This window comes from Bos javanicus, chromosome 6, assembly GCF_032452875.1.
Source record: "Bos javanicus breed banteng chromosome 6, ARS-OSU_banteng_1.0, whole genome shotgun sequence".
NCBI classification, from domain to species: Eukaryota; Metazoa; Chordata; class Mammalia; order Artiodactyla; family Bovidae; genus Bos; species Bos javanicus.
In genome coordinates, this window is record NC_083873.1 from 91,513,496 (window position 1) to 91,539,517 (window position 26,022).

General features: G+C 38.2%; 1 protein-coding gene across 12 annotated transcripts in view; it reads right to left on the minus strand.

Annotated features, from left to right (window-relative positions):
• Positions 1-171: 171 nt before the first annotated feature.
• The window catches only part of CCDC158 (coiled-coil domain containing 158), an 83,326-nt gene continuing 57,475 nt past the window's right edge, over positions 172-26,022 (minus strand). For 6 of the 12 annotated variants that reach the window (XM_061420528.1, XM_061420526.1, XM_061420525.1 and 3 more), the window contains 6 exons: positions 19,535-19,692; positions 14,835-14,894; positions 11,660-11,727; positions 6,227-6,385; positions 3,111-3,210; positions 172-430 (listed from right to left, as the gene is read on the minus strand). In XM_061420528.1, the coding sequence (XP_061276512.1) occupies positions 310-430; positions 3,111-3,210; positions 6,227-6,385; positions 11,660-11,727; positions 14,835-14,894; positions 19,535-19,692 (666 nt within the window). In that variant the 3' untranslated portion in view covers positions 172-309. Of the gene's footprint in view, positions 431-3,110; positions 3,219-6,226; positions 6,386-10,572; positions 10,611-11,659; positions 11,728-14,834; positions 14,895-19,534; positions 19,693-26,022 lie in introns of those variants that run through there. The other 6 variants (XM_061420529.1, XM_061420527.1, XM_061420531.1 and 3 more) reach the window with 5 other exon arrangements.

Sequence of the window (26,022 nt, forward strand, 5' to 3'; positions counted from 1 at the left end):
TCTGGACATTATACTCCATCTTTTACTTTCATGTAAAGCTGAAAAAAAAAAGACTATTGCCTCAGCACCTATAAAGATAATAATTTATAAAAAAAAATGCAATTATTCCAACATACTGGTATTAGCATGGATTGATACCTGTAAGATACATTCACATCTAGCTAGTACCGCTTTAAGTTTTACTAAGAGAGCATTCAAGAATAGTTTATTTTAAAATAGAGCTTACAGGACAGGATAGGATATCTTTTATTAAATTTTCACATAAAAAGAAAAAAGTACACAGGGCATTAATTATAAGTAACACCACAATTAATCGGGCATCATCTCTCTGTAAAGAATAGGCAAGCAATGTATCATTTTAGTAACATTTTTTCCTGGTCTTTCACTTTCTGTATTCTCTTTTCTTGATTTCTGATCATTGAAGACATTGCTGAAAATGTTGATAAAACAAAGTTAGAAAAGCAACATATACTCAGGCTTTAAATACATACTTCTATTATGTATTTCTTAAAAGGTCAGCTTGTTACCATAGAAAAGATACATGCTGAGCTCAAAAAGTTCTTAAAAACTGCAAAGTAGCACATTTTTAAAAAAGACTTTAATTATGAAACAGAGCTGAGGGTAAATCTTTGCTCTTTTAGTTGTTTTCAATGAACATGATAGGGAATTCCCTGATGGTCCAATGGTTAGGATGCTGCGCGTTCACTGCCAAGGGTATGGGTTCAATTCCTGGTCAGGGAAGCAGCACTGTGTGGCCAAATAAATAATAACATGATAATTATTGTTACAGAAGTAATACATACTAATTGTTAATAATTTGAACACCTCAGAAGGGTACATAGAGAGATAAAAATCATTCTGTTTTTATTCCCTCAGTGTATTGAACCTCCTTCTCCCTGCTGCTGCTAAGTCACTTCAGTCGTGTCCGACTCTGTGTGACCCCATAGACGGCAGCCCACCAGGCTCCCCTGTCCCTGGGATTCTCCAGGCAAGAACACTGGAGTGGGTTGCCATTTCCTTCTCCAATGCATGAAAGTGAAAAGTGAAAGTGAAGTCACTCAGTCTTGTCCGACTCTTAACGACCCCGTGGACTGGAGCTTACCAAGCTCCTCCGTCCATGGGATTTTCCAGGCAAGAGGTCATCACTATAAACATTTTAATGAATATCTTCACAAGTACATATGCACACACACACAGACAGAAGTCTTCTTTACAAAAATGGAAATGTGGTATAAATCGTTCTGCAGCTTGCTTTCATTCACTTAAAATGTCAATATCTTTCCAGTTCAGCTCATGTTTTGTTATGACAGTACAGTACTACATTGTGTGGATGTACCAACATGTTAATAAATAAACTTTTTAAAGTTGCTTCCTTATTTTTGCTTATAAACAATGCTATAGGAAATACTTCTGTAAACAGACTTTTGTGTGTGCAACTTTTCTTGCAGAATAAATTGCTGGAAGTGGAGTTTCTGGGTCAGAGAATACATGTACTTTCAATTTTGATAAATGTTCCCCACATTCTCTCCAAAATATGTTTCATAATTTCCAAGAGACATGTCATCCAGACAATGCATCCAATAAAAAGATTAGAAAAAAATTTAACCAATATGACATGTTTTCCATTTGGATTATTACATGGTAGGATTAGTCAGATAGTCAGAAATATAAGTCAAAGTGTGAATAAAAATGGGGCCAATAAGATAATGAATCTTCCTCTAAAAAGTTATGATAAACTTAAAATCAAATGTTTTTATGTTTACATACACAGACACCTGGAGTTATCAAAAAGAATTTGTTGATTTTCTTTAGTAACAATTTAGCTTTTAGTATGTTAAAAATGTGGATTTTGGAGTCAAAAATTGCAGAGATCAATTCCCAGCTCCACTACTCATTGTGTGACTTCGAACTTATTGACTGACTGTGATCTTCAGCTTCCTCATTACCAAATGACAAGATATTAGCATGCACCTCCCAGTGTTGTGAAGCTCACAGACAAGACGCTGCATACAGGGGCTGGCACACAGCGCCTGGCACACAGCTGATAACTGCTCAATAAATGCTAATAACAACTATTATTATAATAAGGTTAAATTTATTTTTAAATGATTTTTTGAAAGTTATTATTTTCCATCTGACAAGATTGTATTATTTTCTAGAGATGAAATAAGAATAACATGTATACTCCAAAAATAATTTCTCTCTGACAAAGTCTCCTGGATTCATGGATTTATATCAGGAAATCATAAAACATGATAGCCTCCTGAATTCATGGGAACATCCACTTAGAATTCATGTCCCAGAAGTTGTCTATCATCTGCAGAGTACAACAATTTCTTGTTCAAATAGCTCTAGTTTATGTAGACGTATGGAAGTCCACATTTAGACATAGTTTATCTTTATTTATTTAGTGATTCATTGGGTGGCACAGTCTGCCCATGGTAATTTAAATCTTCTATAAGGGTAAATACTGTTGTTTTGTTTTCTGGCTATTAACTGCCACCTTATGCTTGATGCTGCTGCTAAGTTGCTTCAGTCGTGTCCGACTCTGTTCGAGCCCATAGACAGCAGCCCACCAGGCTCCCCCATCCTTGGGATTCTCCAGGCAAGAACACTGGAGTGGGTTGCCATTTCCTTCTCCAATGCGTGAAAGTGAAAAGTGAAAATGAAGTCGCTCAATCATGTCCGACTCTTTGCGACCCCATGGACTGCAGCCCACCAGGCTCCTCCACCCATGGGATTTTCTAGGCAAGAGTAATGCTCGCTACTGTCATACAAATGTTCATCTACAGACCTGAAAGGGTAAGAAAGACAGCGTATGGGAAAGTGTCACGTGAACTCAGCCACTCAGAACATGTGTCCTGCTGAGGGCTGGTCAGCAATATTATCATCCCTATTAGATGAAAGAGGAGGGCTAAGGCGACCTGCCCAAGGTCACCCTGTTAATCGAGGCATTAGTCATGGTGAAGACTCTTACATTCTGACCTGAGGTTTCTGAATTGCCTGTTGTGTATCCTTTTCAGTGGATCTACAGATAAGAGGCTTAACCTGAAAGGAAGGCTGAGTATTCTTTTGAGCTAGGATGAGCTCTCCAAAAACGTGCACCGTACCTTGGTTCTTCATCTGTAAATCTTCTACCAGAGTTTGCAAGCTTTCCAGTCTGGTTTGGAGCTTCCTGCATGTCTTTCCGGTTGTTTCTATTGGCTGAGACTGTGAAGCTATTAGAAAATTGCTTAGATGTGATATTAAAAGTCTATTTGATATTTCATTTTAGAAATCTTCCAATTATGGGTTAAACAACCTTTCTTTTAATATAATGGAAGCTTTAAACCACTATTTTAAAATAAAGAAATACTGTATCCAAATATTGCAATACTAGCTTATATGATTTTGTTTCAAACCAATCTGATTTATTAGTTTGTAACCACACAGCATTAAGTGGGATGAGTGGGAAGAACACTTCAAGTTTAATGATAGGTCCTACATTTTAAATGACAGCTTTTCATTCCAAACCTGTGTAGTTCCAGTAACTTAGTGTTTGGAGGAGCGAGATTTAATACTGGCCCTGGAAACATTTTTGAATTTCTGAGGCCAAGTGCCCGTATCAGTTGTTGTCACCTGAATGAGGACAGTATTATATTGCAGGAGCAGTATGGACGCTGACACGGCCACAAGGAACCTAGAATAAATGTGGCAGCTGCAACTGAGGAGGTGCTACAAGCCTGGGAACTATTCTCAAATAAGTACGCTATGCTTTGTCAACCTCCAAAACATACTGGCTGTCAATCACAAGATTTTAATTTCAAGCTTAGTCTCTGACTTGCTGTATAATCTTGAAAATATTTTGATACCTCATTTTTCTGTCAAGAAAACACCCTTTTACTTTTTAAAGATGATTTTAAAGGCAATCATCTAGGAATTATTTTTGTTTAAGAGAATTAAAAATAATTTCTCATTGAGAGATTTTTAACGTAAATAATGTAAAACATGTTTGACAAATATCTGACAACAGGGAGCAAAAAAGAAAACGCCATGCTACTGAAAGTGAAAGTTGCTCAGGCATGTCTGACTCTTTGCGACCCCATGGACTATAGAGTCCATGGAATTCTCTAGGCCAGAATACTGGAGTGGGTAGCTATTCCCTTCCTCAGGGGATCTTCCATTATGTAGCCACAAACTAATAATGAGGTGACCAGCAGCAATGTTCTGCTCCTGCAATAATCACTGTTGTCATCATGATGTAACTGGGCTTCCCTGGTGGCTCAGATGGTAAAGAATCCAGCTATAATGGGCGAGACTTGGGTTCGATCCCTGGGTTGGGAAGATCCCCTGGAGGAGGGCATGGCTACTCACTCCAGTATTCTTGCCTGGAGAATTCCATGGACAGAGGAGCCTGGTTAGCTACAGTCTGTGCTGTGCTGTGCTTAGTCACTCAGTTGTGTCTGACTCTTTGGGACCCCATGATGGAATGTAGCCTGCCAGGCTTCTCTGTCCATGGGATTCTCCAGGCAAGAATACTGGAGTGTGTTGCCATGCCCTTCTCCAGGCTGCAGTCTATGGGATTGCAGAGAGTTGGACAAGACTGAGCAACTAAGCACAACACAGCACAGCAATGTTTTTTTTTAATTAAAGAATTTAGAAGTATAAGAGATGAAGGAGGACCCAGATGCAGAAAAAGATGACAAAAAAAGAAAATGTGCTAAAAGCTATGATTAAGTCCTGATTTTTTTTTAAAGGATCTAAAAATATGTTAGGCATAGAATTTCAAAAGACCAGGAACTGACTTAACAATGATGCAACAACTTGGCTAATTTACCTCTTATCAAAGAGAATGATACCAGAGAGCACTGACACCATATATGAGGAAAAACATTTCAAGCTCAGTTCAGCATTTATATACTTAATGTCCCTTTCATTTTTTCAGGCTTATTCTAAAGCAAATCATTTTTTATCACCTATCTTTATTAATAATAAATGAACTCAAAATTTTAAAAATGAGGACACTTTGGTAAGTTTGTATAACAGATACTTGCACTTACAGAGACAGAAAACCGACATAATTTGAAGCACAAGCTGGAATCAAGATCGCTGGGAGAAATATCAATAACCTCAGATATGCAGATGACACCACCCTTATGGCAGAAAGTGAAAAGGAACTAAAGAGCCTCTTGATGAAAGTGAAAGAGGAGAGTGAAAAAGCTGGCTTAAAGCTGAACACTGAGAAAACTAAGATCACGGCATCTTGTCCCATAACTTCATGGCAAATAGATGGGGAAACAGTGGAAACAGTGGCTGACTTTATTTTTCTGGGCTCCAAAATCACTGCAGATGGTGACTGCAGCCATGAAATTAAAAGACACTTACTCCTTGGAAGGAAAGTTATGACCAACCTAGATAACATATTAAAAAGCAGACATTACTTTGTCAACAAAGGTCCGTCTAGTCAAGGCTATGGTTTTTCCTGTGGTCATGTATGGATGTGAGAGTTGGACTATAAAGCTGAGCGCCAAAGAATCGATGCTTTTGAACTGTGGTGTTGGAGAAGACTCTTGAGAGTCCCTTGGATTGGAAGGAGAGCCAACCAGTCCATCCTAAAGGAGATCAGTCCTGGGTGTTCATTGGAAGGACTGATGTTGAAGCTGAAACTCCAATACTTTGGCCACCTGATGTGAAGAGCTGACTCACTGGAAAAGACCCTGATGCTGGGAAAGATTGAGGGCAGGAGGAGAAGGGGACGACAGAGGATGAGATGATTTGATGGCATTTCCGACTCAATGGACATGGGTTTGGGTGGACTCTGGGAGTTGGTGATGGACAGGGAGGCCTGGTGTGCTGCGGTTCATGGTGTCACAAAGAGTCAGACATGACTGAGCGACTGAACTGAACTGAACTAAGAAAAGTCATTCATTTTCAGCATTTACAAGAAGACCCAAAAGCTTATAGAGAAAAAGATCATTATTCATGTCAGAGAAAGAGATAATATTTATCTGTAATATCTACTATGTTTATTTACTAAGGTGTATGTGTGCATTAATAATTATTTATTTAACTAAGACAAATAAATAAATAAGACCCACTTAAACACACACCCACCACACAGCATTAATTGGAGTGTACCTATAAGAACACCATGTGAAACTTTCTTAAATCCAATTATGAAAAAGAACTCTTAAATCACAGAGTAGAAAAACAATTAATCTCATCAGTGAAATCAGGTGATTCTTACCTTTAACAGAATCAGGTGAATGAACAGGTTTGGTAGATCTATATTGTGGTGAGGAACCTATGGAATCCTCAACTGAACTAGTCAGGAGTGAGTGAACTGGAGACTTCTTAGGAGAAGAATGGAATGAACGGGAAGCTGAATTTTTCACAGATGGACTTCCTAAAATTTTATAAGGACAAAAGTAAAAGGACAGAATTATTTAAAAATAGTATGCTACACCTCTCAAAAAATCAAACTCTCAAATGTTTCCAATCATGTGGGTGGGGTGTGTTCTGGTGAAACCCAAGACCTTGAATTGGAACCGAAATGGGGTACATCCTAGGAATAAGGAACTGAGTCTGCCCTTGTGGGTCCTGAGGTCTATCTTCAAATTAGCTTAATTACTGATTGGATTAAATTTATCTGGGATTGCTGGTATGGTTGAGTACCAGAGACAAGCATGAATTTTCTCTGGAAGAAGGCAATGTTATTGTAAGCCTGAAAGCATTTTCTAAGTCTGAAACAGTTTTTCGTATATGTTTGTCATACAATAAAAATAACCAAGCATATGAGGAGACCCCCTTCATGGATCATAGCCTTGCTGTAGCAAAGGGGCTTGCCTAACTCAGTGAAGCTGTGAGCCAAGCCCTGCAGGCCACCCAAGATGGATGGGTCATAGTGAAGAGTTCTGACAAATGTGGTCCACTGGAGGAGGAAATGGCAAACCACTCCAGTATTCTTGCCATGAGAACCCCACGAACAGTATGAAAAGACAAAAAGATAAGACACCAGAAGATGAACTCCTCAGGTTTGAAGGTGTCTGATACGCTACTGGGGAAGAGAAGAGGGCAATTACTAATAGCTCCAGAAAGAATGAAGTGGCTGGGCCAAAGTGGAAATGATGCTCAGTTGCAGATGTGTCTGGTGATGGAAGTAAAGTCTGATGCTATAGAGAACAATATCTCAAAGGAACCTGGAGTGTTAGGTCCATGAATCAAGGTAAATTGGACACGGTGAAGCAGGAGATGACAAGAGTGAACATGGACATTTCAGGAATCAGTGAACTAAAATGGACTGGAATGGGCAAATTTAATTCAGATGATCATGATATGTACTACTGTGGGCAAAAACCCCTTAGGAGAAATGGAGTAGCCCTCATAGTCAACAAAACAGTCCGAAATGCAGTACTTGGGTGTAATTTTAAAAATGACAGGAATGATCTCGGTTCGTCTCCAAGGCAAACCATTCAACATTACAGTAATCCAAGTCTATACCCCAACCACTGATGCTGAAGAAGCTGAAGTTGACCAGTTTTATGAAGACTTACAAGACCTTCCAGAACTAACACTAAAAAAAGATGTCCTTTTCATCATAGGAGATTAGAATGCAAAAGTGGGACGTCAAGAGATACTTGGAGTAACAGGCAAATTTGGGCTTGGAGTACAAAATGAAGCAGGGCAAAGGCTAAAAGAGGTTTGACAAAAGAACACAATGCTCATAGCAAACATCTTCTTCCAACAACACAAGAGAAGACTCTACACATGGACATCACCAGATGGTCAATACCAAAATCAGATTGATTATATTCTTTGCAGACAAAGATGGAGAAGCTCTATATAGTCAGCAAAAACAAGACCTGGAGCTGACTGTGGCTCAGACCATGAGCTCCTTATTGCAAAATTCAGGTTTAAATTGAAGAAAATAGGGGCAACCACTAGTCTATTCAGGTATGACCTAAATCAAATCCCTTATGATTTTGTCCCTAACAGTGGACTACTTGATGAACAGACTCAAGGGATTACATCTGGCAGACAGAGTGCCTGAAAAACTATGGACAGGGGTTTGTAACACTGTGTAGGAGGCAGTGACCAAAATCATCCCCCCCAAAAAAAGAAATGCAAGAAGGCAAAGTAGTTGTCTGAGGAGGCTTTACAAATAGCTGAGGAAAGAAGAGAAGCAAAAGCAAGGGAGAAAGGGAAAGATGTATCCAACTGAATGCAGCGTTCCAGAGAATACCAAGGAGAGATAAGAAGGCCTTCCTCAGTGAACAATGTAAAGAAGTAGAAAAAAATAATACAATGGGAAAGACTAGATATCGCTTCAAGAAAATTGGAGAGATCAGGGGAACATTTCATGCAAGGATGGGCACGATAAAGGACAGAAACAGTAAGAACTTAACAAAAGCAGAAGATATTAAGAAGAGGCGGAGAATACACAGAAGAACTATACAAAAAAGGTCTTAATGACCTGACTAATCACGATGGTGTGGTCACTCACCTAGAGCCAGACATCCTGGAGTGCGAAGTCAAGTGGGCCTTAGGAAGCATTACTGCAAACAATGATAGTGAAGGTGATGGAATTCCAACTGAGCTATTTCAAATCCTAAAAGATGATGCTGTAAAAGTGCTACACTTAATATGTCAGCAAGTTTGGAAAACTCAGCAGTGGCCACAGGACTGGAAAAGGTCAGTTTTTTCATTCCAATCCCAAAGCAGGGCAGTGTCAAAGAATATTCAAAGTATCATACAACTGCATTCATTTCACATGCTAGTAAGGTTATGCTCAAAATCCTTCAAGCTAGGCTTCGGCAGTATGTGAACCGAGAACTTCTTGATGTACAAGCTGGGTTTAGAAAAGGCAGAAGAATCAGAGATCAAATTGCCAACATTTGTTCAATCACAGAGAAAGCAAGAGAATTCCATAAAACCATTTACTTCTGCTTCATTGACTACTAAAGCCTTTGACTGTGTGGATCATAATAAACTGTAGAAAATTGTTATAGACATGGGAATACCGGAACACCTTACCTGTCTCCTGAGAAACCTGTATGCAGGTAAAGAAGCAACAGTTAGAACTGGACATGGAACAATTGATTGGTTTAAAATTAGGAAAGGACTATGACAAGCTGTATGTTGTCAATGTGCTTATTTAAGTTATATGTAGAGTACATCGTATGAAATGCCATGCTGGATGAAGCACAAACTGGAATCAAAATATCTGGGAGAAATATCAACAACCTCAGCTATGCAGATGATTCTACTCTAGTGGCAGAAAGAGAAGAGAAACTAAGGAGCCTCCTGATGAGGGTGAAAGAGGAGAGAAAAAGTTGGCTTAAAACTCAACATTCAGAAAACCAAGATCATGGCATTCAGTCCCAGCACTTCTTAGCAAATATAAGGGGGAAAAGTGGAAACAGTCACAGATTTTATTTTCTTGGGCTCCAAAATCACTGCAGACAGTGACTGCAGTCATGAACTTAAAAGACATTTGCTCTTTGGAAGGAAAGCTATGATAAACCTAGACAGCATATTAAAAAGCAGAGACATCACTTTGCTGATAAATGTCTGTATGGTCAAAGCTATGGTTTTTCCCTCAGTAGTCATGTATGGATGTAAGAGTTGGACCATAAAGAAGGCTGAGCGCTGCATAATTGATGCTTTCAAATTGTGGTATGGGGAAGACTCTTTAGAGTCCCTTGAACAGCAAGGAGATCAAACCAGTCAATCCCAAAGGAAATCAACTCTGAATATTCATTGGAAGGACTGATGCTGAAGTTAAAGCTCCAATACTTTGGCCACCTGATTTGAAGAGCTGACTCACTGGAAAAGACCCTGATGCTGGGAATGTTGAGGACAGGAGGAGAAGCGGGCAGCAGGGGATGCGATGGTTGGATAGCATCACTGACTCTACTGACATGAATTTGAGCAAAGTCTGGTAGATGGTGAAGTACAGGCAAGCCTGGTGTGCTGCAGTCCATGAGTTTGCAGAGTCGGACACAAATTAGTGACTGAACAACAACAACACGAGGAGTCAAAATGACATGGCGGGAAACCAAGAAAAAAAAATACAGATAACAGGCATAGACCCGCAAGGTCTGGATGATGGAGGCAGAGACTACCCAGATTCAACAGCATTTACTCCAAACCACAAACAAGTTCTTCTTATATAAAGAAAACCATACCTAGGTGTATCAGTAAAAACTGCCAGAAAATAAACCCAAACCCAAAGACAAAAAACAATCTTAAAACTTCCAGGAGGGCAAAATGACACGTTACATTGAAATGAGGAATAATTAAATTTAGAGCTGACTTCTTAGTGGAGACACTGGAAGCCAGAAAACAATGGAAAACTCAAAAGGAAAGAAAAATGTTAATCTAGAATCCTATACTTAGCAAAAATACTTCTCAAAAGTGGGGATAAAATAAAGACAAGTTTAGACAAACAGAAACTGGGAGAATATGTTAAAGGAAACATTAAAGGCATAAGTAAAATGACAGCAGGCACGAGATAAAGTGTGAATGTGTGTGTGCGTCTAGATGAATTTTAATGGCACAACACAGTGGAAATGACCCCTCATGGTATTTTACCTTTAGAATTAAAATACGTGACAACGATTCTGTGTAAGCTGGAAGGAAAGTAAATGGAGTTAACATGTTCTAAGGTACTCACAATTTATGAAAAAAGGTAAAAGCATTCACTTATATTAATCTAATAAAGCAAGGATATATGCTGGGTAAACGGTAAAAGTATAAACATACAACTGAAGTAAAATCTAAGGAACCTGTTCAACTTCAAACAAGTGTTCTTTTGTTCAAAATATAGTATTAGTTCATAAAGATTCGTCACAAGTTAAAAATTTTAAAATTAAGAAGTAGAATTTATTTAAGAATATTGCTTTGATGTTAGATATACATTTACATTCTTCTACAAAAGACAAGAAAACCTGGAAACTCCTTCTATTTCACCTCACACCTCGATTTTCCCTACTTACATTACTGTCCAGATTTATAGTAAACTTTCACTGAATAACCATCATTTTCAGTTTTGTTCTTTTCCATTTATTTTGTCTTCTTCCATAGGAGGGCTGATTATGTGTCTGCTGGTTTGCCTTCACCTTCCAAATGCAACCTATACTCTACCATTATCTTTCACATTTCTTAGTTTTAAAAATTCCTCTTCTGCAATTTTCTCTAGGGGTCTGTCATGTCCCTGATTATGATTTCAGCCCCTCCTATCCTAATTTTTATTTTTTTCCATTTCTAGTTTGAGTTGTGCCATTTTGTTTTTCAACAGATTCTACTATCTTTCAATTTCTTCCTTTATTTTGTTTTCTAAAGCACACTTTGTCTTTGGAAAGTGTATGGAGAACAATCTGTCTCATATCTTTTTCTTTTCACTCATTCAGAAATTATTTACTGAATATTTTTACTGAATAATCTACTGAATTACTTAAGGGCCTGCTATGTCCCGGGAAGGTTCTGGGTATTGGGGTATTTCCCAACCACTAAAGTCATTTGCCCGTGTGCAGATCTGTCTAGCAGGAGGTGACACCCAATCAACAACATAATTAGTAAGTTACATAGTATAAAAAATGAGGGGACCAGCAGCAAGTGAAAGGGAATCCACTGTAAGCTTTAAGCAGGCCCAATTTTTGTGCTTTCATTAAAAACTCACCTGCAGATGGGAATACAAAGCAACCAGGCGGATCTTCCAACTCTGCTACGTGTAACGTGACTGGCTCTCTGGAAACATAAGGATGGTCATGCAAAAACATTCCATTTTCAAATTCAGTGCCAAGATTTATCAACAAGAACAAACTTGAAGGCAAAAGTGATGGCTTAATGTATAAACCCAAGATGGTAGCCATGACCCTAAACTGCAGAAGTCCTAAACTACCCTATGAGGGAGAACCAGAGTTATGTCATCCTTATGTATTCAGTGCCTATGAACATTTTTCAGAATGAAAATGTAATAACATATAATCTTGGTTGCAAAATTCTTTTTTGTAATAATATGTATAAAACCCAGTATTTCTCTCATGTATTCTAACAGATGCACTCTTAATGACTCATTTAAAAACCAAGGAAAAAACTAACCTCTCTTGGTAATAATAAGTGTCACTTTACAAAACTATCAGACCTATTTAAATCAGTAAGTTGAACTAAACCACAAAGTTCTCTGTGGGTTGGATACCAGTTTGAAAATATTATGACAGCAGTTCTCAAAGTGGTGCCCTTGAAAAGGGGGTTTGTGAGGTCAACACTAATTTTATTAGAATACTAAGATATTATTTTCTTTTTAACTCTTAGTCTCTCATAAGTATACAGTGGAGTTTCCCAGAGCCTCCATGATATCTGATATCATACCAGAAAAATGCAGAGGCAGGTATGAGAATATAGCTACCTTTTATTAAGCCACGCATTAACTGTAAAATGAAGTCTTCTTAATGATTTTTTGTTTGAAAAGTTATTTTTCATAATAAACTATTTTATTATAGAAACCTGTAATATACTTACTTTGCTTATCTTTAAGTATCAAATTGTTTTAATTTTTTTTAATTAAAATTTAATTTTATTTTCCAATACTAAAAATAGAAATGATCTACGTAAACAAAAGCTCTTTGGAATCCTCAGTGATATTTGTGAGTGCAAAGGGGTCCTGAGACCAAAATGTTTGAGAATATTAGGAGGAAAGCCTTAGAAAAAGTCATGGCTGTATTGTGTAGTCTTCATTATCAGGGCAAGGTGTCTGTTCTGAGACCAAAATGTTTGAGAATATTAGGAGAAAAGCCTTGGGAAAAAAGGTCACGGCTGTGTTGTACAGTCTTCATTATCAGGGTAAGGAGTCTGTTCTTGCTGCACTAGGCAATGGGGAGCCTTTGAAGGTCTTGGCGCTGGGACCATAGTCTGAGGTGTGCTTCAGGCAGAGCAATTTGAAACTCATTCACAGAAGTGACTGGAACTTACAAGAGACTAGAGATTTAAGACATCCACACTGAACACAGTAGGGGCTACCACAAAGGTACATGAGAGTGGTAAAGTGGCTTTAAAAGCAGTGTGGTGGGATGAATAATGATTGTCAAATATATCTGTCCAAATACCAACAGCCTATGAATGTTACCTTACATGGCACTAGAGACTGCAGATGTGATTACATCAAGGGTCTTAAGATGGGGAGACTGTCCTGGAGTATGTGGAGACACACCTACATTACCTAAATGGCATCACAAATCTCTTTACAGGAGGAAGGCAGGGGGCAGATTTCACACAGAAGAGAGAGGGTGATGTGACAATCCCAGCAGAAGACTTGAGGATGCCACGCCAGAGGCTGTGAGCCACAAGGCAAAGAGTGCAAAGAACAAAGCGCTAGAGGCCCAGAAGCTCTAAAAGAGAAAGGGAAGGGAATGCATTAATCTCAAGGGCTTCTAAAAGGAGTGTAACCTTGCCAACATCCTGATTGTCCAGGTACCCAGAAGCAGAACCAGGAGTGGTTATAAGCCTGAGCTCAGAAGCAGGCTAGAACTGAGTTCAATTCTGGTTCCTTTATTTACAAGCTGTATGACCTTGGTAAATTGCTGGGCAAGCTGCATCTTCATTTCTAACCTATATATGGGGATAATAATGCCTATATCATAGATATGATTAGACAGACTAAATGAGATAAGTCAAAAACACCCAGATAATAGATGGCTGCAGATATTATTAACAGGATGAGTGAGTGTAATGTTACACACCTAGGTTAGAAGACAATCAAAACTTGTTTCTTTTAGGCTAAGAGAAAGCTGTATTTATAAAGATTCAAGTTCACTGAATATTGATCAAACAGTAGGGACAGTAAGAAACTATCTGCTTTAATTCATTCACAAACAAATATTTACAGAAAAGCAGGCAAAATGCTTGGTCCAAAATCACTGCAGATGGTGACTGCAGCCATGAAATTAAAAGACACTTTTAAGTGTCCTTAAGGAAGGAAAGTTATGACCAACCTAGATAGCATATTCAAAAGCAGAGACATTACTTTGCCAACAAAGGTCCGTCTAGTCAAGGCTATGGTTTTTCCAGTGGTCACGTATGGATGTGAGAGTTGGACTGTGAAGAAGGCTGAGCGTCCAAGAATTGATGCTTTTGAACTGTGGTGTTGGAGAAGACTCTTGAGAGTCCCTTGGACTGCAAGGAGATCCAACCAGTCCATTCTGAGGGAGATCAGCCCTGGGATTTCTTTGGAAGGAATGATGCTAAAGCTGAAACTCCAGGACTTTGGCCACCTCATGTGAAGAGTTGACTCATTGGAAAAGACTCTGATGCTGGGAGGGATTGGGGGCAGGAGAAGAAGGGGACGACAGAGGGTGAGATAGCTGGATGGCATCACTGACTCGATGGACGTGAGTATGAGTGAATTCTGGGAGTTGGTGATGGACAAGGAGGCCTGGCGTGCTGCGATTCATGGGGTCGCAAAGAGTCGGACACGACTGAGCGACGGAACTGAACTGAACTGAACTGAAAGATACAGTAATGAATAGGCCTTTCTTTGCCTAACTGGAATTTAAACATTAGAATTCATTTTCATACTCTATGATATAAACAGGACTCTAATATCGCTATTTTTTCATAAGCAGTAAGAATAGAAAGATAAAAGTTTTTCCTGGCAGTCAGTCAATAAATAGACCCTACGACTATAAGCAACTTGAGGACAGGGCCCATGTGTGTCTCACCTGCCGTTACATCCCATGGGCCTAGCACAGAACTCGGCACATCACAGGCAGTGAACGATATTCTAATGAATGAATGAATGAAAAATAGTAGTAAAGGGGACATTTTGAAAGTCAGGGGCTGGTCAGATGGTTTCTTACCTGCTAAAAGTTTCACTTGATTTGCTGCCTTCAGTGGATTCCCTTAATGAGTTGTTGCTTCTGTTGGCAGAGGGTGGGAGAAGTTAAAGACTATGTGATGTTATTTTAACTTAGTGATCAAACCAAATTGTTCCTCTGAATACTGCTTTTAGACAGATGCAGATTCAAAACAGTGAGATTGGGGTGCTCGCTCTTCCCAGTGGAGAGAATGTATGGAGAGAAGCTTGAAGACAGAAGGACGTGGACCCCTCTGGGAATCAGAAGCAGTCCATTTTGGCCAGAGCTCAGTACAGGAGGAAAGCAGGCTGGTGACCAGCTAGGGAGATACTTCAGTGTCAGTCTGAGAACCATGTGTTGAATGCAGAAGATGCTGGGAGCTACTGAAGACCTGCTGCTGCTGCTAAGTCACTTCAGTCGTGTCCGACTCCGTGCGACCCCACAGACGGCAGCCCACCAGGCTCCCCCATTCCTGGGATTCTCCAGGCAAGAACACTGGAGTGCGTTGCCATTTCCTTCTCCAATGCATGAAAGTGAAAAGTGAAAGTGAAGTCTCTCAGTCGTGTCCGACTCTTCTCGACCCCATGGACTGCAGCCTACCAGGCTCCTCCGTCCATGGGATTTTCCAGGCAAGAGTACTGGAGTGGGGTGCCATTGCCTTCTCCGACTGAAGACCTGCAGGCAATGCCTTCTGTGTCTGACTGAGTAACAAACTAAGAGTAGCTTTTCTCCTTTTTGGCTAAAGACAGTTCTCAGAAATTGTTTTTGTTTAGGGGTTATGGATGTAATCTCTCTTTTTAATGCTCTTTTTAATGGTTTCATTTAAACATTCAGCTATTAGATTATTGATAAAAATAGGACTGTTTTCAGTAAGGTTCTTATAACCCTATATTGAGGCTGTTGCAACTTCCTTTGAGACCACCTTCTTCTCGAAAGTTATGTAAGCTATTGTAACTGTAGGAAAAGTATTCCATTTTTGGAATGGCATACCACAGAAATATCTTCATCTGGGTAAACAGCAGCAAAAAAAAAAAAAAAAGAAAAGCCTATTAAGCTGACTTCTAGAAAGTAAGTTACTTTAGTCTATTTCACTAAAATCCTTTTTTGTTTCAGTTAAACTCTATTAAGGCTTTCCATCAATTCCCATCTAAACTATCCAGACTTCCCCAATTATCTGGTCACATGTACAATTCTTAGGCAATTAATAAGATTCAGAATCTCAGATTCCTCTTACCTATGGCATATCACTAATCTCAGGCTTGATTCAGTAATGCAATCTCTTACTCTATCATCTTTCTATAGATAAATATAACCCTCAGTTAATTATACAAAGAATAATTTCCAGATTCCATGTATTTTTAGAATCAATTGCTCATATGTATTTAACTCTTCCTTAATGCACAAGAGTAGATTTTAGGTCTCCAATCAAGTTTTGCAAAGGGCTACCCATGGAGTTTGTCAACCTAGAAATGCTTTTGTTCCTGAACCTTTAAAAGCTCTAGGCTGAGTTTAGGCTTTGGTGACAAGGTCATTTGTAGAATTATAGCAAATTAACATAAATTATCTAAAGGCAGGGGCCAAATATATTCATGTTCAACAGAGTCCAATATAGTCAAGCACATCTGTAGTGGTTGAAGTGATGGAATTTGATCAGGGAAGTCATGGTAATCTTGTGGAACGATTAGTTCTGGAAGCCAGGGGCTCTAATGTTTACTTTGTTTACTTCTGACTTTGTCTCTTTGTCTCCTAGGAGGCGGCAACTCAATCTATGTCAATGTAATCATTGGTCAAATGAGCTTAATAAATACTGCCCCAGTGAAAGCATATTATAGAATTATGACAACAACCAAAGTGCTCTGCTATCCATAATAGCCAAGATATGGCAACAACTTAACTGTCCTTTGACAGACAAATGGATAAAGAAGACGTGGTACATACATACAGTGGAATACTAGTCAGCAAAAGAACAAAGTAATGCCATCTGCAGCAACACGGATGCGACCAGAGATGATGATACTAAGTGAAACAAGTCAGAAAGAGAAAGACAAATACCACGTGATATCACCTGTATCTGTAATCTAAACTATGACACAGACTGACCTATCTATGAAACAGGGACAGAATGATGGACACAGAGAACAGGCTGCTGGTTGCCAAGGGAGAAGGAGAGTGGAAAAGGGAAGGAGTGGGAGTTTGGGGTTAGCAGACGTAAGCCTTTATACACAAAATACATAATCAACAAGGCCCTACTGTAGAGCATAGACACCTATATTCAATATCCCATGATAGACCATAATGGAAAAGAATATTTAAAACAGAATGTATGTGGATCTATAAGTAAATCACTTTGCGATACAGCAGAAATTAAAACAACATTGTAAACCAACTATACTTCAATTTAAAAATCGAAAAAAATAAGTAAAATGCATGAGAACTTTTTTAAAAAAGTATTCTGCACATATAAGTGTTCTTGGATAGAGTGACAAGGGGATGTTTCTGACGTGATTCAGAGAATGCAATGTTATGTTAGGTATCCAGACAATCACTAATATTTTACTACTATCACTCATCTCACACGCTACTAAAGTCATGCTCAAAATTCTCCAAGCCAGGCTTCAGCAATACGTGAACCGTGAACTTCCTGATGTTCAAGCTGGTTTTAGAAAAGGCAGAGGAACCAGAAATCAAATTGCCAACATCCACTGGATCATGGAAAAAGCAAGAGAGTTCCAGAAAAACATCTATTTCTGCTTTATTGACTATGCCAAAGCCTTTGAGGATGTGGATCACAATAAACTGTGGAAAATTCTTCAAGAGATGGCAATATCAGACTATCTGACCTGCCTCTTGAGAAATCTGTATGCAGGTCAGGAAGCAACAGTTAGAACTGGACATGGAACAACAGACTGGTTCCAAATAGGAAAAGGAGTACGTCAAGGCTGTATATTGTCACCCTGCTTATTTAACTTCTATGCAGAGTACATGATGAGAAACACTGGACTGGAAGAAGCACAAGCTGGAATCAAGATTGCCGGGAGAGATATCAATAACCTCAGATATGCAGATGACACCACCCTTATGGCAGCAAGTGAAGAGGAACTCAAAAGCCTCTTAATGAAAGTGAAAGTGGAGAGTGAAAAAGTTGGCTTAAAGCTCAACATTCAGAAAATGAAGATTATGGCATCTGGTCCCATCACTTCATGGGAAATAGATGGGGAAACAGTGGAAACAGTGTCAGACTTTATTTTTTGGGGCTCCAAAATCACTACAGATGGTGACTGCAGCCATGAAATTAAAAGACGCTTACTCCTTGGAAGGAAAGTTATGACCAACCTAGATAGCATATTCAAAAGCAGAGACATTATTTTGCCAACAATGGTCCATCTAGTCAAGGCTATGGTTTTTCCTGTGGTCATGTATGGATATGATAGTTGGACTGTGAAGAAGGCTGAGCATCCAAGAATTGATGCTTTTGAACTGTGGTGTTGGAGAAGACTCTTGAGAGTCCCTTGGACTGCAAGGAGATCCAACCAGTCCATTCTGAAGGAGATCAGCCCTGGGATTTCTTTGGAAGGAATGATGCTAAAGCTGAAACTCCAGTACTTTGGCCACCTCATGTGAAGAGTTGACTCATTGAAAAAGACTCTGATGCTGGGAGGGATTGGGGGCAGGAGGAGAAGGGGATGACAGAGGATGAGATGGCTGGATGGCATCACTGACTTGATGGATGTGAGTCTGAATGAACTCTGGGAGTTGGTGATGGACAGGGAGGCCTGGCGTGCTGTGATTTATGGGGTCGCAAAGAGTCGGACACGACTGAGCGACTGAACTGAACTGAACTATTAACAAATATTATTAGTAAAACAGACAAATCCAATTAATATTTTGCTACCTCAAGTTAATAAACACTACCTGAATATCTTAAAGAAACTGGAGATTGTTTACATATAAGCATTATGTCATAGAGTATGATTTTGAGATATTTGCTATATAACCAAGAAACAAAGGTTACAAAAGTGGGTTGTTATAATACTAACAACATATAATTAATGGTGTAATGCTAATAATATAGTATATATAGTGTGCTAAAATCCTCTAAGTTAATTTAATAATAGCATACATTAAAATTTTAAAACACTATTTGATTTCTGTAAGTACATGCAGTCAGTGGCTGGTAGACTGGTTGAATCACTTTTTGGATCTGACTTCATATTAATTTAAGTCACTGGCATGGATGCCTAGAGAGCCAAAGCTTTCCAATTAGTTTATATTTGAGGAGTACGCAGTTCTCGGGGTTCAAGTTTTAGCTCCACCATACGTGGCTGTAAGTAAGTCAACCTTTTGGAACTTGTGGTTTTCTTATTTTTAAAATGGGATAAATAAATCCTGCTCTGTCTTGTCTCAAACAGTTGCTGTGATAATCAAGTAAGAATATGGATGTGAAATTTGCTGGGAACTATAAATTACTGTATGAATGTAACTTTGGGTCACACTTCGCCCTAATTTCTGAATAGAACAAATAATATTTTCTCTCGATATCAAGTAGTTTCACTTCTGCTAACTCCTCTACTTTCATATCATTTTTCCTGGTAATGTCCCCATACCCCTCAAAGTTAATGTAACCTCCACCTCCCACGTAGACAACGTGATGGCCAACCACTGTTGAGGGACACTTTCCCACTCTGAAGCACATTCAGTCTTACACAGCCACAAAGGAGACCCCCAGAGATGGTGCTCTCCCGTCTTCTTCGCTCTTGCCCAGAGGCACGGCTGGCTCCTCGTTGATCACACTTCTCAACTCCTGGAGAAGCTGTTTCAAGTCCCTCGTTGGATCTTCCTTTGCGTTAGGTTTCATAGAGTGCTGAATTAAAACAATTCACAAGACAAGGACACTTTGTTTTTTTCAGATTTGAATGCCATTTCCTATTATAAAATTAATTCAACTGGTAAATTATGGAGAAGAAAAAGAGGAAATAAAAAACCTGTAATCTTACTACTCAGAGATAAATCAATAATATCCAATCAACACAGTGCTATATCTAATTCATATATGCATATACCTACTTACGGGCTTCCCAGGTGGTGCTAGTGGTAAAGAACCTGCCTGCCAATGCAAGAGACTTAAGAGCTGCAGGTTCAATTCCCGAGTCAGGAAGATCCCCTGGAGGACAGCATGGCAACCCACTTCAGTATTCTTGCCTGGAGAATCCCATGGACAGAGGAGCCTGGCAGGCTACAGTTCATAGCGTCACAAAGAGTCAGACACAACTGAAGTGACTTAGCATGCATGTACATGCCTATTTATACATATGTATATATAAACTATTGAGAAGGCAATGGCACCCCACTCCAGTACTCTTGTCTGGAAAATCCCACAGGCAGAGGAGCCTGGTAGGCTGCAGTCCATGGGGTCGCTAGAAGTCAGACAGGACTGAGCGACTTCACTTTCACTTTTCACTTTCATGCATTGGAGAAGGAAATGGCAACCCACTCCAGTGTTCTTGCCTGGAGAATCCCAGGGACAGGGGAGCCTGGTGGGCTGCCATCTATGGGGTCGCACAGAGTCGGACACGACTGAAGTGACTTAGCAGCATATATAAACTAAACTATACAGGATTAAACTATACACATCTATTTAGAATACAAATTCTATTTAAGTTCCCATAGACTATAAACTAGGAGGCACTGGAACATATCCAGGGACATAAAACAAGGTGGAAAAATTTCATGGTCTAAAGGTATTGGAACTATAGAGTCTGTTCTCTTATCACTGTGGAATTATGGTTAGAAATCAATATCAAAAGGTATGTGAAAATAACCCACATATTTTCAAGTGCAATGTGACATTTACCAAGAGAGATCTTTGGTTTAGCCAAGAGAGATCTTTTGATTTAGCTCTTTAATAAAGCCACTGATTGAGCCTTTATTACTCTCAATAAAGTTAGAGGACTGAAAAAACACAGAAGGTAATTACAGAGAAGAAAGCATTTAAATGAGAAATTAATATCAAGGATATTTTTAAAACCCTGTGCATGTGGAAATTAAATATCCACTTTTAAATGATGGGTGTATCTAAGAAGCTGTAACAAGGAAAATTAGAAAATATTTGTAACAGAAAAAAGATGAAAAGAGAATTTACCAGAATTTGTTGCATATAGCTGAAGCTACTCAATGCAACTAAATACGATGTGGAATCTTGAATAAGATATAAAAACAAATAATGGATACTAGCATAAAATTTTGTGAAATTTGAACAAAATCTGTACTTTAGTTAATAACACTGTATTATATATGTTAATCTCCTTTTCCTTTTTTACAACATAGTGAAATCATTAACAATTTTTTTTAACTTTAACAATATGGTATGGACATCTTACCATGCCATTAAATATTTATAACTATATCCAGGTAAAATAATTTCAATAATTTGTTAAGGGATGAACTAATTTTACAAAGCTATAGAATGTTAGAAGTAAGGGACCCTCTAGCAATGAGTGAATCTACCCCCCTGCCACCACTTTACTGATGAGGAAAGAGACATTTAACATTTTCAAACTATGTTGCTGCTGCTGCTGCTGCTAAGTTGCTTCACTCGTGTCCAACTCTGTGCGACCCCATAGATGGCAGCCCACCAGGCTCCCCCATTCCTGGGATTCTGCAGGCAAGAACACTGGAGTGGGTTGCCATTTCCTTCTCCAATGCATGAAAGTGAAAAGTAAAAGTGAAGTCGCTCAGTCGTGTCCGGACTCTTAGTGACCCCATGGACTGCAGCCCACCAGGCTCCTCCATCCAAGGGATTTTCCAGGCAAGAGTACTGGAGTGGGTTGCCATTGCCTTCTCCGCAAACTATGTTAGTTGGGGAATAATATTAAAAGATTTTTCAGGTAGCTAGTGTTCCTCAATGAATATTTATAATATAAAAAGAAGCACAGATGTTCCCAACAGGCACAAAAAGAGAGAAAACCGAATAATAATCAGAGGTTGCCCTGGTGAGCAGGTGGACTTAGCTGGAGGATACTCATGGCTAAAGCATCATAAAGGAATTTTAGCCAGAAGTGTCTGACCCAAGGTAGAGTGACACCTGCCAGACATACAGGTTGTTGAAGGATAAACACTGCAAAATTTTTGTTCTTTAGGCTTTACTTTTCTAGGGTCCATGCCAATCAAGTGTTGATGCTACTGGTATAACCCTCACATTGTCCTTCCCTTCCTATTTCCACTGATAAACCACATAAAATATCCAGTTGAAGATGTCAAGAGTTCTAACTAACTGAATGTGTGGTAAGTATGATTCTACCAGTTTACTGATGGTCATCTTACTGAGAAATTACCATGATGAGTTCAGAGTTTCATAAATTAAGATTCCATTAAATTTTATTTTATTGATTTAAAATATACAAACATGTGAACCATTTTTAATAGCTTTTACTTTTAGAGAAGTTTTAGGTTCACAGCAAAAATGAGTAGAAGGTACAGAGACTTCCCATATACTGTATATGCTGAACCAGTTTCTTAATCATGAATAAAAGCATTTGTTGCTTATAAACAGATCCAGTTTCACCAAACACAGGCTTTGTTCTTGTCCTAGCCCTGGTGGACCTCATATCTGATGTGGAATAAAACTTCAGAAGACTTATCTTATTGCAATATTCAGTCACTTCAGTTCTAACCTTGAAATCTCAATATAACACCTGGACCTTCATATCTTCTGCCCACTAGGAAGTTTACTTAATAAGCTTTGTTATTAAAAAATTTTAAGCCCATGACACTTATTATAAATTATCAGTGTAATAACCTACAAACAAATTCATAAAGTTTATTTCATTATAACAAGGGAAATGCTTCTTTTAGTCTCCATTTCCTAATCTGTAAAAATGGGGAAAATAACTCTTATTTTATAAGGATGGCATAAGGAATGAGAAGTACTTAATGTATGCATAGTAAGTACTCAAAAAAGGCTGGTTTCCACTTCCTTCTCCCCTTAGCATAAAAACACATGAAGTATCTTACATGTTTCATATTTACAGATTTAGAGTAACCAGAAAGGTTAACATGACAATGTATATAGTGTGTTAGTACCAGGACACAGTCACGAAGAAGATGTCATCAGGGTTAGCTGTGCAGTCTAGCTACGATGCTCCCCTTGATATACTGACAAACTGATTCTAAAGCGTATATGGGAAGGCCAAAACCTCAGAATAGGAAAGACAACAGTGAAGGTGAACAAAGTTGGAGAACTGCCATTTCCCAGGTTCAAGATTTACTGTAATAAGAGTGCAGTACTGGTAAAAGAATAGACAAATAGACTGATGGGACAGAATAAAATAAAGATCCCAGGAACAGTCCCATACAAATATAGTCAACTGGTCTTCAACAAAGGAGCAAAGGTATTTCAGTAGAGAAAAGGCAGCATTTGCAACAAATGGTACTGGAACAACTGGCCATTCACATGCATTACAAAAATGAATCTAGATGCAGACCTTATATTTGTCACAAAAATTAACTCAGAGTGAATCATGGACCTAAATGTAAAATTCCAGACTATAAAACTCTAGAGGATAATACAGGAGAAAATTTAGATGACTTTGGGATTCATGATGACTTTTTAGATACAAATTAAAAGCATGATCCATGAAAGAAAAGCATCAGTAAGTTGGACTTTTTAATCTTAAAAACTTTTCCTTGCAAAAAGATAGTTTAAAAAAAATGGAAACAAAAATCACAGACTGACAGAAAATCTTTTCAAAACACATAAGTGACAAAAGACTGGTAGCTAAAATATACCTCCAAAAAGAACCTCTTAAAACTCAACAGTAGGAAAAAATTTTAAACATACATTAAAAAATAGGCAAACATGTGGAATAGACATCTCACTATAAAAATATGTAGAAGGCAAATAAGCATATGAAAATATGCTCAACATCATATTTCATTAAGGAATTTCAAATTAAAACTATAAGATATCACACTACACTCCTATTATCTAGGCTAAAATCCGAACACTGACAACACCAAATGTTGACAAGGATGGGGAGCAACAGGAACTCTCGTTCACTGCTGGTGAGACTGCAGAATGGTACAGCCACTTTGAAAGACAGTTTGGTGGTTTCTTCCAAAACTAAACATGCTCATACTATAAAATGCAGCAACCATGCTCTGTAGCGTTCACCTAACAGAGGTGAAAACTTACGTCTATGCAAAACCTGCACATTGATGTTATAGCAGGTTTATTCATAACTTGCCAAAACTTGGTAGCAATCAAGATATCCTTTAATAAGTGACTGGATAAACTGTGGTACATCCATACTACGAAATATTATTCAGTAAAAAAAGAAATTAACTATTAAAGGATGAAAAGATACGAAAAAATCTTGCAAGCATATTGCTAAGTGAAAGAAGCCAATCTGAAAAGACTATCGCTAGATGACTCTGGTTATATGACATTCTGGAAAAGACAAAAATATGAAGACAGTAAAAAGATCACTGGTTGCCAGGGGTTCGGGGGAAGGGAGCAACAGATGAAAAGGTGAAGCACAGGGCATTTTTTGAACAGTTAAACTATTCTGTATAATACTGTAATGTAATACATGTAATGCATTACATGTATTGTAAGACATGTAATGTATTACATGTATTGTAAGACATGCAATACATGTAATGTAATACAAGTAATACATGATAATGTAATCATCATACATATGTCAAAATGCACAAAATGTACAATATGAGGAGCACGTGATGTTCAGTAGTGTCTGACTCTTTGCTCTCCTTTGGACTCTGGCCTGCCAGGCTCCTCTGTCCATAGGATTTTTCAGGCAAGAATACTGGAGTGGGTAGCCATTTCCTACTCCAGGGGATCTTCCCGACCCAGCAATCAAACTCATGTCTGCTGTGTCACCTGCATTGCAGGTAGGTTCTTTACCCACTGAGCCCTCAGGGAAGCCCCACAATATAAGAAGTGAACCCCAATGAAAATTATAGACTTTAGCTAATAACAATGTGTCAATATTGGTTTAACAATTTTAACAAATGTACCACATGAATGCAACATGCTGGTAATAGAGGAAGCTGGGGGGAGAGAGGAGGACAGCAAAGAGAATCTATCGGAACTCTCTATTTTCTGCTCAGTTTTCTGTAAGGCTAAAACCACTCTAAAAAAAGTCTATTAATTTTAAAACAAAAAGAAATCATGAACTTTGGAAGTAAAAGTGACAACATAAAGTCATATCAATTTACATGTTTATCAGTAAGGTGTGACAGGAAGTGGCCGTTATACCATACGCTTCCCATTGCCATTTGACCATTCTATACATAAAGTTGTTTGTTTTAGCTTTAATATGTAATAATTATTAGCTGATTATAAATGAGCTTGAACATTTTTCATGTTTATGGACTATATGCATTTCTTTTGGACTATATACATGTCCTTTCTATATTTTTCTTTTAGAATATATGCTATCTTTTTCCAGGTATGTAAAAACTCTTTATATTTTATATTAACCCTTTGTTTGCTAGAAATATTTTTCTAGTTTGTGATTCCATTTTAGTTTATGGTGGCTTCTGATTTAAGCTTCATTTACTCAAAACAGTCAATTATTCCTTTTCATGTCTGTAAATCTTATAATGCTTTCACTTGTAATACTTTTCATTAAAAAGTTTATTTTTAATACTTTATTGTTTAATTCATATGGAACAAATTTTGATTTATAACATGAATACACTTAAAAAATTAGAAAATAGCTAGGAAATGAATGATTTAAAAACATTCTTTACATATGAGTGGCTGGTTATGTATGGCTGGTTATGACTATCTTGTCTGGCTGATAAAGAAACAGCTACTTACAAGTTCTTCATGAGGTTACTGGAACCCATCAAAGAATCTTGCTCTCCTTCACTTCAATCCCTTGACCCTTAGGATATACATTAAGGCTATTTCTAGGGGACATATATTTTCAGGTTAAAACTTATACAAGCTTTTTGATTTCAAGGGATGAATATGAGCTTATACTGTTATTGTTAAACTTAAGGTTTATTTTGTGATTTGATTAGCTTCCTATTACATTTTGACTCTGAAATTGTCTTATGTCCGACTTGTTTCAAAAATAAATTGCAAATTATAGCTCAAATGCACCTCCATTTTCTCCAAATACTGTTCTCTCTAATGGCCTTGAGTCCATTACAGGCAAACATG